This window comes from Sabethes cyaneus, chromosome 2 (assembly GCF_943734655.1).
Source record: "Sabethes cyaneus chromosome 2, idSabCyanKW18_F2, whole genome shotgun sequence".
In the NCBI taxonomy this organism is placed as follows: domain Eukaryota; kingdom Metazoa; phylum Arthropoda; class Insecta; order Diptera; family Culicidae; genus Sabethes; species Sabethes cyaneus.
In genome coordinates, this window is record NC_071354.1 from 152,112,065 (window position 1) to 152,129,134 (window position 17,070).

The following is a 17,070-nucleotide window of genomic DNA, read 5'->3' on the forward strand; positions in this document are numbered from 1 at the left end:
ATGTGATTTAGTATCAATTGAGGTTTTTGGTGTTTTCACTTAAATTCTAATCAAGAAATAAATGCATTTTTTCGTATTACGGTAACTGATGTTATGACTCTAAAATTACAGCTTTTGGTGCTCCTGTGTGAGAGAGAAAGCCTGGAGTTAGAGAGTCGCCGTGTACGTTAGAGATAAAAAGCTCGTGCGGGTTTATTTAGTTCTCATCGACCGCATGATTTGGAACGAGATTTTGGTTTACTCTATCATTCGCATTCTGGCAGAACAGCGGGCAGCAGCAACCGATTTTCGGCGCATGGTTAGTGAGAAGTACTGGCGAAGAGATAAAAACTTTGTTCGAAGAGTGTTTGGAGGAATTGTTACGTTTTGTGCGGATTTGTGGTTTTGGTGGATAATAAAACGTGGTAAATCTTTTAATATAATACTACATCGAAAAGCATGTGGTTGAAGACGCTTAGTGCTGTTGCGATTCAGGCAGAGTCTCGAACACAGAATACCTTGCAAAAATGTAAGTTGAAACATCTATTGAGATTTTTCTCAAATTGCCTTGAAAAGGGATCGATAACTACTATAGACCTAATACATTTCATCTCTTATGCAGTATGTCGAACATTTGCAACTCAGCTGAATGAGCCGCAAGGACCAATTGTCAAGACTGAAGTACCCGGCCCTAAATCGAAAGCCTTGTTGCAGAAACTAAACTCATTGCAGGTGAGGATTACACAAAGTAACAAACTGTGTATCAAATCATCATCTAATGAAGGCTCTCTTAAACAAGATTTGATTGTTTGTTACGTCCTACCAAATTGATTCAATTGATTCAAATTGTTCGCAATCATTCAATATACAAACCACCAGCAGTCGGCCAATCAGGGGACGGTGAATACCATCATATTTTTTTTGTTATGGTACGGCTGTGTGTTTTATCTACCAAAGTATTTAAAAATAACCTGAGAAAGCATATTTTCAATAGGCGTGTCTGATGACGACCGAGGGCTCGTATGATTCGCTTCCTGTAACACCCACGTCTGGTAAACGGCAGACGTACAACGCATATCTCGGTTTCAAATATCTGACATTGAATTATTTTTATTTGTCTCGCCTGAAGAAGAAGTAATTGTTGTTGTTTTTTTCGATCTGCTTATTCCTTTCGTAGAATGCGGGTTCGGTGCAGCTGTTTGCCGACTATGACCGGTCTGTCGGCAACTATCTGCAGGATGTCGATGGAAACGTACTGCTGGACATATATATGCAAATTTCTTCCATGCCGTTAGGATACAATCATGGAAAACTGCTAGAAGTATTTCAGAATGATCATAACCTTAAGAGTGAGTACACCATAACTATAATAATACCTAATAATAATAGTAATAACGCTGATTTTGTTACTAGTTGCAATATAATACAGTTTCATTCCATGTTTCCTGTGCATTCCATAGCATTATATCGTTTTATGAAGGTTAATAGTTTCAATTTGTGGTGACTTGGTGCACCTTTTGACCTTTTGAGTTAAAACCGCATTAAAAAAAAGTTTCAATTTAATGTCAATTTTTATACTGTAGAGAGAAACCGATTCGATGGGTTGGGAGCAAACACAACATTGTTTTTATATTATACAGGGTGTTAGGAAACTTAGTGCGTATTTCAGGGGGTAATAGACGACCACGTTTGGCGAAAATAAATCCTACGTGTAGTGTCAAATGGTCGGTGTTAAGTCATCGGCTGTTTGAACATTTATGTAATCTGAATAGAGTAAAATGTAGCTTAGAAGATACTTGATCGTTTGCTATCACCAACTATTTTTTTTTAAATTTTGTGATTAGGTCCTATTTAACACCGACCGAATCTCAATCGTTACAGAGTTATTAAACATTATCGTATATTTTATTTATTTATCTGGCTGGCCAGCCAGGCCTTCATAAATTGAATTGGATGAGGAAAACCCTCCTTGAGATGATCATACATCGACCGCTCTCAAGGAGGCATAAAAACCTCATCATCTTTTTTGATCGATATATAACACATATTTATATATTTTTGGGAATTTCATTCGCAGTTTTCTCAAATGTTCCACCGTAATCCACCGTGACATGCATATGAAGTGAAACATACTGCATTGCAGTACATAACGTAGTGGAGGTTGGCTGCGCATACCTGCGCCCTTTTAAAATAAAGCCCCTTAAAAGTTGTTTGGAAATTAGACGAAAGCTACACAAGCTCAGAAACCTAAAAGGGTAGAGCTACACTTCTTTTAGCAAAAAGATTAAGTAGAGCAAAAGAGAAAGTATTTCCACTGCATGTTAAACTGTGTGGAACATTAAAACTGCGTAGAAATGAAAATAACCCAACTGAAGAAAAGTAATAGAGGTCAGTAGTCAGTCTGTATTAACATTTGCAAAGTATCAAAGATATATTGCAAATGTTTAATCGGCCAGGCTAACTGTGAAGTATTGCCGCAAAGACGATTATAAGAAATAAATCTTGTGTGAATAAGATGCATTTGTGAAATAGATGCATTTCAAAATCAACAGGGGAAGAAGAAACAGGGACGTCTTGTATCAACCGTTTCTGATTAACTGTAAATTTGTTTCGTTGGGAGTATCTATTCTAATAAAGGATATAGCACCTTATTTCGCTCACTGAAAATATATAAAATACACCAGCAACCTAAAAGTAGATAATTAAGTATTTTGGAATATATAAAAATTGATTTAACAATAACTTTGGGCATAACTTGATGTCACTGTACAAAATTCGCCGTCACCGTCGCATAAAAATTGTCGTAGAATAACTGGTTCAAGAATCTTCAAAATAGGATGTCCGAAGAATCGAACTCTCCCCTCCGGGAAAATAGAGCACATCAAACTTGCAATACATTGCCCTTTGCTTTTGCAATAGAGTATATAAAGAATAAATAAATATAAGGAACGTCCTCACCCGATTTCAAATCTGGTACTCAGGTTACATTGCCAATCGATGTCAGTTGAATCGGCCATGTCCTTAAATATTTCTGGAATACTATGGATAAAACGACGAATCTCGATTCAATGGATAATATTGACATGTATTCAATTCTTCTGGAAGTTCACGACGGTACATTTTCCGAGAAATATCGGGAATAGATCCTCAACTTCGAGTATGGAGAAGGTATTTCAATATAATTTTCACTTCTGTCCGGTTTCGCAAAGGCCGTTGAATGTTCGGAAGTTTTATAGCATAGACATTCACATTAAAATTCACTTGAATTCAATATTTCCTAAACACGACACTATCAAACTTTTTGATTTTAAAAATACCTTCTTCCGTAAAATATCCGCAAATTTTTTTTTAAAATCTATGAAAAACGTGACAGTAATTTTTTTCGCGTCCATCCGCACGCGTAGTTTGCTACAATCTCCTGAGTCCGGGTAATCAAAAATTTCTGTTTTATTTTTATGAGAGTCCTCCCCCTACCCCCTGTTGGGTCCCAAACCATCATAAAATAAATTCATGCCTTCAAAACCCCCCACATGCCAAATTTGGTTCCATTGGCTTGACTAGTTCTCGAGTAATGAGGAAATTTTGTATTTCCTTTGTATTGGAGCCCCCCCCACTTAGAGGAGGGAGGGGTTTCAATACACCATAGAAGAAAATGCTTGCCAAATTGGTTTCCACTTGCTTGATTAGTTCTCGAATTATGCAGAAATTTGTTTCATTTGTATGGGAGCTTCTCCTCTTAAAGGGAGGAGGAAACCCGGCTCTCTATGAGAATGTGGTCAATTTAATTCATTGTACGTTGGTAAGGTGATTTCCAGGTGGCTTTGTGGATATCCTTGCGCAGGAAAAAGGTGCTTCGGATCACCAGGCCTCGGGAAGCTGCGAAGTTTATACATCGTTGGCTGTTATCGTTCGTGTCGGTGTGTAGGCTATGGGGTCCTACCACCGGTCTATACATTTCTTCCCTACCGACCTGGGCGTTCATATCCCCGATGACGATCTTGATGTCCCGTGGCGAGCAGCGGTCGTACGTTGCCTCCAGCCTAGCGTAGAACGCTTTTTTCTCATCGTCGGATCTACCTTCGTGCGGGCAGTCCACGTTAATGATGCTATAATGGAAGAAACGGCCCCTGTATCCTCAATACACACATTCTCTCGCTTCCAATCTATCACGCGATGCTGCATTCTGCCCAACACTACAAAGCCCGTTCCCAGTTCGTTGGTAGTGCCACCGCTCTGGTGAAACAGGGCCTTTCCGCCACGGATCTTCCATACCTCCTCTCCTTTGCGACAGATTTCCTGCAGAGCTACGATGCCGAGTTTGCGGTGTTTAAGCTGTTCAATCAACACCCGCTCGCAACATGTGAAATTTAGCGTTCTGTAGTTCCAAGTACCGAGTCTCCATTCGTCGTCCTTGTTCCGTCGCCTAGGTCGATGCCGAATATTCCACTCCGAATTTGCTTGAATTTTGTAAGTGAGCTTTAATTTAGGTGTGTAGTCGTACTGAGGCAACACTACCGAGTCTCGCGATGGGGCTGCCATCTTATAGTACCGAGACTCACTATACCTCCTTCCCGATTAGTATACGACCTTAGTTTCCACCGGGGTTGGTTACCCGATCTCCGCTAAGGTTGCTTGTATTCCGCCTGGTACCACGAGGAGGTCGGGATCGGATTTGCTGCATAAGAGGCTAACGACCACTATGGGGTCTATATTCCGCATTATCCAGGCATTTACCAGGCATTAATGGTAGTCGAATTTATACGTTTGACACATTAGATATTCAACAAAATGCACTTACGGTCTTTAAACTTTCAAAATAGCTTTACCAGCAGCTATAAAGATCATGTAATGTTATATCTGAAATGTGTAGAGCACTATCTACAGGTTATTTCATGAACTGATGGTTTAAAACTTGGTTTGGGCGTAACTCAAATTTCCACAGCAGGAGGATTTTGAAAATTTCACCAGAGATGCTGTACAACCTCACGAATCGACTGGTGAGGTCCGATTTTATGGAGCATTTTTTTGATAATAACGGTCTGGGGCAGCACCGTGCACCATTCAATTGTGAAATCTAGTGCAGACTGCATTCTTTTGGATATTAAACTATCAAATTTCCCTTACTAAATCGTCTGTGAAACCAATCACCTGAAAGCCTTTGTCAGTTAGACTTTTGAGCAGATCGTCAACGACTAGCCACCACAGTAAGACCGAAAGTGTCCCACCTTGAGGACAATCTTTAGTAGTTTTCCTTGTTTGGACATACCTACAAGCTGAGCAGTAATTTCTCGACAAGTAAGCATGGCTTAAATCCAGCTGATTATTTTGTGATTAGCTCCATGCTTTCTCATTGCCTTTTCAACTGAATAATGTAAAGTGTTGTCAAATGCTTCTTCATTATCAAGAAACGCTGCAAGTGAGATTTCTTTAGTTGCAATAGAGCTTTCAATTTTTCCCACCAACATGTGTAGTGCATCTATTGTAGATTTGTAGATTGTAGATTATTTTGATAAGCAAATTGAAATTCACAGGGAGGATTATTTTATTAACGGGTGGCAACTAAAATTTTGATTCTTTTTTCTCAAGCTGTCAAAAATAGGCAAAGATACATGAAGAAGATCTGATTTACCGAAATTAAAGATCCATTATTAATTCTTGAAAAAATAGTTAACATTTGAAAACGGTCCGCAATCGGCTGCTTGGCAAAGCTTCCGTTTGATGTCCGAACAGGAGCGTTGTACGGCCGTCATGTCAACTGTGCGAATGCATCTCTTGATTCTACCAATCAACTGCATTTGAAATCCTCGATTGGGCGCATTGAGACAGAATTTTCGGGTCGTGGTTTTTGGGTACAAATAAGACCGAATGGGTATTCAGGAACGATTGTGTCTTATTGGTGTAATGCGATGATGTGGTATCCGGCCAAAACACGTATTGTCCATCTGCATGATGTTTTTGTAGAAACGGGATCAAAATTTTCTTCAAACATTCGTCTGGTGCTCATTTTAACGTTGGTAAGGTGATTTCCAGGTGGCTTTGTGGATATCCTTGCGCAGGAAAAAGGTGCTTCGGATCACCAGGCCTCGGGAAGCTGCGAAGTTTATACATCGTTGGCTGTTATCGTTCGTGTCGGTGTGTAGGCTATGGGGTCCTACCACCGGTCTATACATTTCTTCCCTACCGACCTGGGCGTTCATATCCCCGATGACGATCTTGATGTCCCGTGGCGAGCAGCGGTCGTACGTTGCCTCCAGCCTAGCGTAGAACGCTTTTTTCTCATCGTCGGATCTACCTTCGTGCGGGCAGTCCACGTTAATGATGCTATAATTGAAGAACCAGAGGGTTTGTTGTTGAAGGCACGAGAAAGAGAACGATGTGCTGCTGGGTCTATAATTTTGGCTGGTCTTCCACTACCTTGCTTCCGAATAATTGATGGGCATCTTAGAATACGGTAAACAGTCGAAGCCGCAACGTATTCGCTTTTTAAATGTTGTACCGTATACTTTTTGACGAGATTTCTGTGGCAATTCGTAGAAGTGTATAATGCGCTCCCGACATGCTTCTTGTTGCGACGCCATTTTAAGCCAAACTGGGTAAGCAAAGCACAAATAAAAGAAAAAATATTGACAAAAAGAGGAGAGAGAGAGAGTTAACACATACATACTCCCATTTCTCTCTGAACTCGTTTATTGTTAAGTATAGGGGCCGCGAAAAAAATCTAAAATTTTAGTTGCCACCCGTTAGATTTTTTGTTTTAATTTGGCGGTCAAATAAATGAAATGAAATTCTACTTACCGCACTCGTAATTCCAAACAAACCGGTAGTTTACGTTAGCTCGAATGTTATTATTTGCATTAATTAATAACTGCTATCATTTTTCCGTATAAATATCTTTTAGGCAGACGTCACATGTCACATGTGATATGGTTGATTTATCGCATCAACCTTTGTACACGAAAAAAATTAGACGCACAAAAAGTGTTGTCGTTTCTTTATTTTATGAGTCAAAATTTTGATAATTTCTCTGGTCGTGACGTGAAAACAGAATCGCAGTGAGTGTTGTTGTCAGGATAAGTTTATTTGTTTACATTACGATGGCACCGTCATAAGAGCGTTCAGAATCAATCCTACAGGCTCGCAATGTAAATTTTGGAATATTCGCTTGCAAGTTGTCGTAAGTCGTGAGACTGATAAAATGTTGAATTCTCGCTCCTTTTCAAAAAGGCCTAAGTAATAATGAAAGATTCTCGTGTCTCTTCTCGTTCGCTTATCACGGCGATGCAAATGCGCTTTAACGCATCAACCTTGCTAACATTACTAGCTAGCTAATCGTTAAGAAAACTTTCGTTGAAATGTTTTTATGTCGTCGTAATAATCGGAAACGGGGGTACCAAAGAGGTCCTTTTGAAAAGTTACGCGAAAATCCACGGCATGTGATGTTCTGAATCGATTTGAAGAATGTCTAAGCATCGACAGGAAACCTAGAAATGTCACAGAAGCAAAGTTGGTCTTAAAACTAATTCGATTTTTCAAACATATACCGATGTTATGATCGAGATACACGGCGAAATTGGTAGAAATTTCGAAACCCAAAGCGGCCGAAAAAGATCTTAGTTTGGAAAGAAAGCTGAAGTTGCGGACTGAAAAGTGTCACTTTCGAAACTTCTGGAACGATGAACTAGGAAATTTATCAACAGAAGTGCCTTCTGAAAAAATTGTTGATTTTTCTAAAACAGCATGAGGTTCATTGCGTTTTCTGGCCCGACTTGGAAAGCTGTCACAATTTAAATTCGACCAAACAGTGGTACAACGGCAATGGCATGACTGTAGTTCTTAAGGAGTGAAATCCGGGCAATAGCACGAAGATATGGCCGATTGAGGAACACTGGTCTGTTCTAAAGGGCAAATTGAAGAAAAAGGGAAAAATTGCAAGCGACGAGAAGGAGTTCGAGCGGTAATGGAATTTGTTTCCCGTTCTAGTTGAAAATCAGCTGGTGTGAAGAATGATGAGCCATGTTCGGAGAACTGTTTGAGTAATGGGTTATGGTAACTAGTAAGGTTGAAACAATGGGGCTACAATAAGCTTAACTTTTCGTTACTCGCGCCAACTTCGATTTATAGCCATGCTAAAACCTAACAGAATTTACTCGAATATTAATGATACTTGGTGAAAAACTTATCAAACTTTGTCCACCAATTGAAAGATCTTAGACTGCGGATCAACTTTGTTGAAAACAGCAATTTTCTTTATTACCAGTATCCCGTGATATAGCGAAATGAAGTTAACTTTTTACAGGCATTGTACGAAATACAACAGCGCGAGTAAAGCACTCGGTTAAAACTCGGTTATGTATACTCGATACATTGTAAAACAAAAAAAACATAATATTTCTCTATCAAGATTTTCCTGTCGGTTTTTTTCGTGATCAACATTTATACATATTAATAGTTAGCTGAAGCAACTGTTTTTGTTGGTTTTGGCCACTTTTTGCGAAGCTATGCTATAATCAGTAAATTCAATTCATCGATTTTTGTTGCCGGGGCGTAAGGTGATACGCTTTCCGATAAGATAAATCGGGGCATAATATGAACAGTTCAGCATAGCGACTGTTTTATCAATGCATCATGGCTTTAGCAAATGAATGCATTGTTGCATTCGATAATGACATAGGTTACGTGTTGCTAAATAATGTTTATGAATGACCAGATAAGAAACAGCATCGTAATATACACATAACACATGTACAAATCATATACAAATTTTGGGACAGAGCTACATTCAAGCATATACCGCAAACAAATTGGTGAGATTTGAATGTTAGCTATGTATGTTTCACAACTCAATCAGACAAATTACCGTGAACGTACCATATTCTGCGCAGTTAAGACATTTTTATGATTCTTCCGCTATTCTAAGTATTCTAGATTTAAATTAACAACGTGGATAGCAGCAACATGTAATGCTACGGTCTATAATATCTGGTAAAAAATATAGGAATTATAAGTCGACCAACAATTAAGTATATTTTTCGTTTTGTAAACTTATCCACGGTGCCTAATTCTGCGCACTTTCTTGTCCATGTTCCTAATTCTGCGCATGTTTGCTCCTAATTCTGCGCACCCAAAAAGTGAAAATAAATACTCCTGCCATGCTGTTTATGTCTTTAAACGCTGAAAGCACACCAAAAAATCCGACATTAACCATTACCATAATTAAATCCATGATCGGGCCTTCTTGTGCTGTCCGGGTGGCAAAGGAATATTGTTATAATTTTGATTGCTTCATTTTAAATATTTTATTCTTGATAACGTAAAGGGCGAATTGATTCGGGTTTTCTGCATACTGAACATTACACTTTAGACTAATACCAAAACTTGTGTTTTCATATAGAAACCACTGCCCCACTCTCTGGCAGCTCCTTGAGGTTGCACTTAAAAAAATAGAAGACATGGTTTCATGAATTGGCGCTCGTGGTTTCGGACCCCGAGACACAGCACAGGATTCCAATCAATGGAAGTTAAAGATTCTACTTGAATTTTCATGCCTCCATACCTCAGCCATTTGGGTGAGGTTGCGTATTCTTTCGCGCTTTCTTCGTAGGATACATTACTGCGCAGAATTTGGAACATGAATAAAAAATCTGTGCCTAAATCTGCGCATTATTGCATCGCATTTTTCTAAGGAAAGCAATGCATGCAATCACTCTTTTTGTCTAAAACATGACTAAAACCAATTATTCTTTCTAATTGTGCTGGGTAATTTGATCATTGCAAAGAATTTCGATCATAAATTTGTTAATCTTCTAGCACGACAATCTTAGCGTTGCTGCTAACGACGATGTTTTCTGACATATAAAATACTTTCAGTTTCACGTTAAATTATTTCGCTATCAAATATTATGACCCATTTGTGAATAATGGCGTAATATTCTACAGACGTTTATAAAAAAATAACGCAATGATCATAGTTATGCACAATGTTAAAAAATACTTATATAAAGAAAAATGCGCAGAACTAGGGTCGGTCACGGTATCTCATTAAATGAAAAATAAAATTTTTGAGATATTTGTAAGATACAAGTACAAATTAAGAAATCATTAATCAAATATTGCAGCATTCTCAAAAATAGATTTCATATCTGTAACTATTTCGACTGTTGATGCAAATACTCGTCGCACATATTTACGAGTCTGATTTTCTTCCAGCTCTCATCAATCGCCCCGCGTTAGGAGTTTTCCCAGCAGAAGAATGGCCGACCAAACTGCAAAGTGTGCTGATGTCAGTAGCCCCAACTGGCGTCGATCACGTCACTACAATGATGTGCGGTTCGTGTTCGAATGAAAATGCTTTTAAGAATATTTTTATCTGGTAAATTTTACTTTACTTTGAAAAAACATATTAATAATCACCGATTTTTTCTCCAACAGGTATCAAGCTAAGCAGCGCGGGGATGTAAAAACATTTTCGGAAAAGGAAATCCAATCTTGTATGATCAATCAAGTTCCCGGTGCTCCGAAGCTCAGCATTCTGAGCTTCTACGGAGCTTTCCATGGCCGTACGCTGGGTTGCTTGTCGACCACCCACTCGAAGTATATACATAAGATTGATATTCCGTCGTTCGACTGGCCGATCGCTCCTTTCCCCAAGTATCGATATCCTCTAGAGGAGAACGTGCGTGAAAATGCTCAAGAAGACGCTCGTTGCTTGGCGGAAGTGGAACAACTAATTGAAAACTATGCAAAGAAAGGAATTCCAGTTGCTGGTATAATTGTCGAACCCATTCAAAGTGAAGGAGGAGATAATGAAGCTTCGCCTGAGTTCTTCCAGAATTTGCAGAAACTAGCCAAAAAGCATGGAAGTGCTTTGTTGATGGATGAGGTGCAAACTGGTGGTGGACCGACCGGTAAGTTATGGTGCCATGAGTATTTCAATTTGGAAAGTCCCCCGGATGTGGTGACCTTCAGCAAAAAAATGCAACTGGGTGGGTACTATCATGGATCTCACATGAAACCGGCTCAACCGTACCGTGTGTTCAACACATGGATGGGTGACCCAAGTAAATTGCTACTGTTGGAATCGATTCTCAAAGTCATCAAGCAGGATTCGTTATTAGAAAATGTTAATAAAAGTGGTGCTAAACTGAAGCAAGGGTTGATCCAGGCTCAGAACGCTTATCCGCAACTGCTCAACTCTGCCAGAGGTAGAGGAACATTTTTGGCTATCAATTGTGCTAGTACAAAACTGCGAGATGATATTGTAGCAGCTTTAAAGCAGAAAGGTAAGGACACTGCACTACTAGGATATAGCGTTGCTGTTTCGTATCGTAAAAATTTGATTAATTTTAGGCATACTTTCTGGAGGATGCGGAGAAATCGGGATCCGCTTTAGACCTGCGCTCGTGTTCCAGGAGAAACACGTCGACATATTCCTCGATAAATTTAACCAGGTATTGAAGGAGCTTAAATAAGATGTGACTAGGAAATTCCATGCACGTTGATGCTAGCGTTTTAAGCTACTGATAGTTCAATTGGAGTTACAAAAGCTTCTGGGCGAGGCACTTTTTATTTGGAACATTGGTACGACTAGACGCAGCTGCCATTCTCTAATTGTCGTCGAGGGTGAAATATGATTGTTTGTATTTTGTTTTGACTTATAATGCCTAATATTCATGACATTGCCATTGAATAAAAAGTGAGAACATTTGTCTTCCGGAAAATTGTGATTCCAAACGTTAATTTCCAACATGGATGGAATATTAGCAAGTTAAAAAGGTTAAAGATAAATGTTACCGCAAAATGAATAAGTGTGGATGTTGATAATAAAGAAAGAAATTCTATCCAGCTTTTTACGAGCCATAATGGCGGACGTGTTCGTAATATTTGAACAGCATTTTTGACATTTCCCTAATACATCGCACGTTTTCTTTCCACGCGTTCACGGTAAAACTAAAGGAATGTACGGAAATAAAACGTGCGATGTATTAGGAAAGTGTCAAAAATGCTGTTCAAATATTACGAACACGTCCGCCATTATGGCTCGTAAAAAGCTGGATAACAATCCCAAGGAAACTGTTTCGTTTTTTTTTCGTTGGAAAAGTATTTTGTCTTCGGTGTCTCTGACGTTTTGCATAAGAAGGGTTTAATAGCTTAATTTTCATGTACAATAAGTTAACATGTAAAAATTAACATGTAAAATTAACATGTAAAAAAACATGTAAAATGTAATGAAATGTTTAAATTCGAAAGTTTTGATTATTTTATATCACCTTGTCGATACCTTTTTCTATAATATGATTTTAGTCTATCCAGCTTTTTACGAGCCATTATGGCGGAAGGCATAATCCGTGTTCGTAGTATTTTAACAGCCTTTTTGACATATCCGTATACATCGCACATTTTCTTTCCGCATGTTCCTTTAGTTTTGCCGTGAGAACGTGGGGAAAGGAAATGTGCGATGTATACGGAAATGTCAAAAAGACTGTTAAAATAACACGAACACGGATTATACCTTCCGCCATTATGGTTCGTAAAAAGCTGGATAGCAGTAAACTTCAATTTATCCATAAACAAATCGGCACCAACTTTTCAAAGGGGCTTAATTGAAAAAAAAACAAACCAAGTGAGAGTTATTTTCTGTTGGACTAACATAGGAAAAACAACCCTCACTAGGTTTATTTACATTTTGGAATAAGACCCTTTTGAAAAGTTGGTGCCGAAATGAGTAATATTCTCGATAAGATGCTAGCATAAACTTGCGTCAGATATTCAATAATACGAACCACTAATCGATGACAGCGCCAGCGATGCGGTCAATTCTAGATAGAATAAACAAAAGGGCGAATGTTGCAAATGTAAACAAAACGAGTGAGAGTTACTTTTTGTTGGACCAGCATAGGAAAATCAACCCTCACTCGGTTTGTTTACGCTTGCGACATTCGCCCTTTTGTTAATTCTATCTTCAATTGAACAAAGTCTTTGGGTCGTATCACCCCCATGCTGTATTTCAAACGGATCGTTATTTCGTTCGACTTATTTCAAACGACTTTTTTGCCCAATTGATTTTGCCGGCGGATTGAAAAATACCATTTTCTTTCGGTCGAAAAACCAATTCGTTCGAATAACACAATAAGGGTGAATATTTTGATCCAAAGCAATACAATTCTGGCCGTATCCTTTCAAAGATCGGCACGTTTTTAGCAATTTTTTCGGAAAAGCGTTACTAGGAACAACAACTTTCTAGAACGTATTTAACCCTCTCTGTCCCGTGGTAGCTAAGATGATCCATAGCTTTTGATATAAAAATCAGTAAATAAAATTTTTAAGAGTTTTAAAAATTAATGTTTCTACCTCAGAAAAAATTAATTCTTGCCAAGTAGGGCAAACTAGTTCAAATAGCTAGGGAAGCTGACCGCCTAAAGCTTGAAATCCTGGAGCTGAGCGAGGTCCGCTGGCCGGGTACTGGCGAAGATAAGACATCTGGGGAAGTTAACTCTGGCATACAAGATGAGAATGCTACTCGAGAAAGAGGAGTTGAAATCCTTCTAAGCCCAGGGGCACATGTGGCCCTGATGAAGTGGGAACCGATGAACAAAAGAATAATTGTTGCCAGATTCAGAAAACGGGTTAGAAACCTTTCAGCAATCGAGTGCTATGCGCCAACAGATGCTCTCGACCAGCAGGAGAAAAAGAGTTTCTACAGCCTGCTGAGCAGCGTGGTTGAGTAAATCCCGAAGGGGGACATCCAAATCAACTTGGGCGAATACAACGCGAAGATGGGCTCAAAGAACACGGACCTTGAACACATGGGACGCCATGACCTAGAAAAGATGAGCTAAAAGAGGAAGCTGTTAACAGAATTGTGTGGCAGTAACAACATGGTCATTGATGGATCGCGGATCGGTCTTTCTCCATAGATCAACACATAAAGTCACGTGGATTTCCTGCGACGGCCGAACAGAAAACCAAATCGACCACAACTGCATCACCCGAAAATGTTGAAGGAGCCTTCTTGACGGACGCAACAAATACAGAGCTGATATTGCATCCGACCATCACCGTGTTATCATTGAGATCACATTTGCTCATCGCAGGTCCAAGTCGCAGTCCAACGACGAAAGAAGAAAGTTGGGTACCGTTGCGACGTCCGCCGATTGGAGAATCCTGAGATGAAACGGGCCTTTGTAGAATAACTTAAATCCCGAGCCTCGGAGCTGCCACCTGGTGGAGCCGTCGAAGAGCAATGGAGCGGCATCGTCACGACCAGTGCCATTTGTTGTACGATATTTCTCGCCGCCTTAATGATGCCAGGATGAATACACAGATGCCGTACAGAACTGACCGTACAGAACAGTTTGAGCGATGGACTGAACATTTCGAACAACTCCGAATTACAAATGGCAGAGATCAACAAAACCAGTAGCGTATGACGCCAATTCTCTGTAATTGGAGATTACAGAGGCGACAAGACACTCAAAAACCGCTAAATTTTGAACGAAAGCGGAGAGTTACCTTTATTTATTATGGTACTCTCCGTTTTGTTTGTTGGTCTCGGCACCTCTGTAATCTACAGTCTCTGTAACGCCAATAATTCGTCGCAATAATCGCATCAATTCTGAGGCGCCATCACTGGATTAAATTGAAGCAGCCATCAAGAAATCCAATTTAGACTCTATTTCAGTTGAGATGCTCAAAGCTGACCTATCTTTGTCAACCCAGATGATGCATCAGTTTTTCAGCAATATATGGGAAACTGCAACTTTTCCGGTGGATTCGATGCAGGGCATATTGGTCAAAGTCCTTAAAAAAGGAGACCTAACTGAATGCGATAACTGGCGTAGCATCACGTTGCTCTGTATTACTTTCATAGTACTCAATACCCAAGTAACCAAGAGTTCGAATAATGGTGTCTAACAAGGGTTAAACAGCTTTATGTATATTAATCTATAACCTGCTAAGCAGCGTCAGTTTTAAGTAATTAACCGAACTTTCGAGCTGTCTCGGGTTCGCTGCATCGGTCCCATATATCACCCGCCTAGACGTACAACTGAGCGTCTTGTACACGATGTAAGATTAGGCGGGTGATATATGAGAAGCAACAAATTCTACAACTCTTAAAAATGGTCTCAAATTTGCAAATGTTGACCGATTTGGCTGAAATTTTGACCAAAGTCTAGGATTGCATATAAAACAAGTGATGTTGAGCTTAGGAATGTGGGTCATTTTTAAGGTCACTTTAAGGACCCCCAAAGTGAGAAAATTTTTAATTTTTTGGTTAGATTTCATATTTAATTGAAAAAATCTCGTCTAACTTTTGTATAACCATAGTGAATGTATATATATCTTGAAAGCTTATCCTCTAAGCTTTCCAAAAATGTATAAAAAAATTTAAAATTGCTTGGAAAATTATTGAGTTATTCATGATAGTATGTGGACAGCTAGCCAAAAAACGTTTTTTTGCAATAACTTGAAATTTTGGGGATGTTACGTACACTAGGTCATTTAAGAAGTATTTTTTCGTGTAACACCGTGTAATCAATCTCAAATAGATTTGGGTTCTGCTGGTTTCATCACCAGAAATATAAACAAAAAAGCAGCACGCAGAACTTGTTAGCAACTAAAGTTACTTCAGAACTTCATGTAGCATCCTAATAGCGTTGAAGTATCTATGAAGTACTCACAGCACTTCTTAAAGCATTTAGTTCCACGTATACTTGATATACACTACTAATCAGCAAGAAAGTTCCATGTAACTGAATCTGAACTAATTATGAACTTTCGAGTTCACGTGTCAAGTAATATTCGAACTTTTGGTTGCTTGGGTAGGGTAATTCGATCAAAAAAGCGTATGACTGATTCAACCATGAAAACATCTAGGGCGCATTTAGGCGTAGAGGAGTTCCAGATAAGCTAGTCCATCTTATCGAGGCTCAGTACGAGGCGTTCTCGTGCAAGCAAAAACTAAGTCTGTGGTAGTGAACACTGACAATTCCACCAACTTCACAGTAGCCGGACAACAAGTTGAGCAGGTAGACGCCTTTCAATATCTTGGTAGCCAGACAATGCCCGATGGTGGTACCAGGACTGATATAGCCACACGGATGAGGAAGGCCAAGGGTGCCTTTGCAGGTCTGCGAAACATTTGGCGCTCAAACCAGATCACTCTCCGTACGAAAACCCGAGTCTTCAATCCAAACCTTAAATCCGTACTGCTGTATGCCTGCGAAACGTGGTGCGTCGCAGCGGAGACAACCTGCAGGTATTTATTAACCGATGCCTGCGATATATCATTCGTGCCTGGTGGCCTGACAACTGGATATCCAATGAGGAACTCACAACCAGTTGTTTAGAGCACAGGAAAATGTACGAGGCTGGTTGTACAATCCTCGTCGGCGTCGTCAGCAGCTTAGACCCGGGATGGTGCTGTTTTAAGCTCCATTAAATTCGATCTTGGATTACCCGTCGCCCATTTCCAAGGAGTCTCTAAAGTCACAGTTTTTCATTAAAAATGACGCTTTAGATCTAGACTAGCCATCTCACACGTTGAGTCCCTCTGTGCCGATGCCGGAAGGGTTGTTGTATAGACATGTCCTTACGACATATCCGGTTCACTATAGTTTACCGACTTTCGACAAATGTACGTTGGTAATCTCCCCAAGCAACGCCTTTTCGATTGATTTATGCAGCTCCACTACTCTTCGCGTTCAGCTTGTACTCCGCTAAATGTCGTCCTTAAAGGCGCGTAAGTACTCCGTTAGGTCTATCGATCTAATTGGGTGTTTGTATATTATCAGGTTCGCAGGTTAATCGCAGCGTTTTGCGAACAGTAAAGAATCCGGACGAACCAAAAAGATTCGCACAGAGTCTCTAGGATTCCTAGCGTTAAAATCGGGTGAAGGAATTTTGTAGAGGATTCGCACTGAATGCCTCGCTTATAGAAGCGTAGCGTAGGGGGGTATTGGTAGCTACGCTTAACAAGTAGTCGTTTTGACTCCTACCTTTTGTTCAATGCTGGAAGGTGCATGAGTCGAACCAAGCTATAATCTGAGATTATAACCGAATTCGAACCCACAACACCAGCAATATCCCCCCCCT

At 39.7% G+C, this 17,070-nt stretch overlaps 1 protein-coding gene across 1 annotated transcript; it reads left to right on the forward strand.

Moving 5' to 3' along the window:
* The first annotated feature begins 376 nt into the window (after positions 1–376).
* Positions 377–11,447, forward strand: LOC128737356 (4-aminobutyrate aminotransferase, mitochondrial). The gene is made up of 6 exons (XM_053831978.1): positions 377–508; positions 602–711; positions 1,157–1,328; positions 10,186–10,348; positions 10,408–11,258; positions 11,326–11,447. Exons 1-6 carry the CDS (start codon positions 439–441, stop codon positions 11,445–11,447), a joined length of 1,488 nt encoding a protein of 495 aa, XP_053687953.1. The 5' UTR covers positions 377–438.
* Positions 11,448–17,070: the final 5,623 nt, after the last annotated feature.

Bases quoted from the DNA above. Each gene is read 5' to 3' on its own strand.
- LOC128737356 (XM_053831978.1), top strand. From the start codon at position 439: ATGTGGTTGAAGACGCTTAGTGCTGTTGCGATTCAGGCAGAGTCTCGA. The intron at 509-601 runs GTAAGTTGAAAC...TCTCTTATGCAG, and splicing joins ACAGAATACCTTGCAAAAAT to TATGTCGAACATTTGCAACT. The intron at 712-1,156 runs GTGAGGATTACA...TTCCTTTCGTAG, and splicing joins AGAAACTAAACTCATTGCAG to AATGCGGGTTCGGTGCAGCT.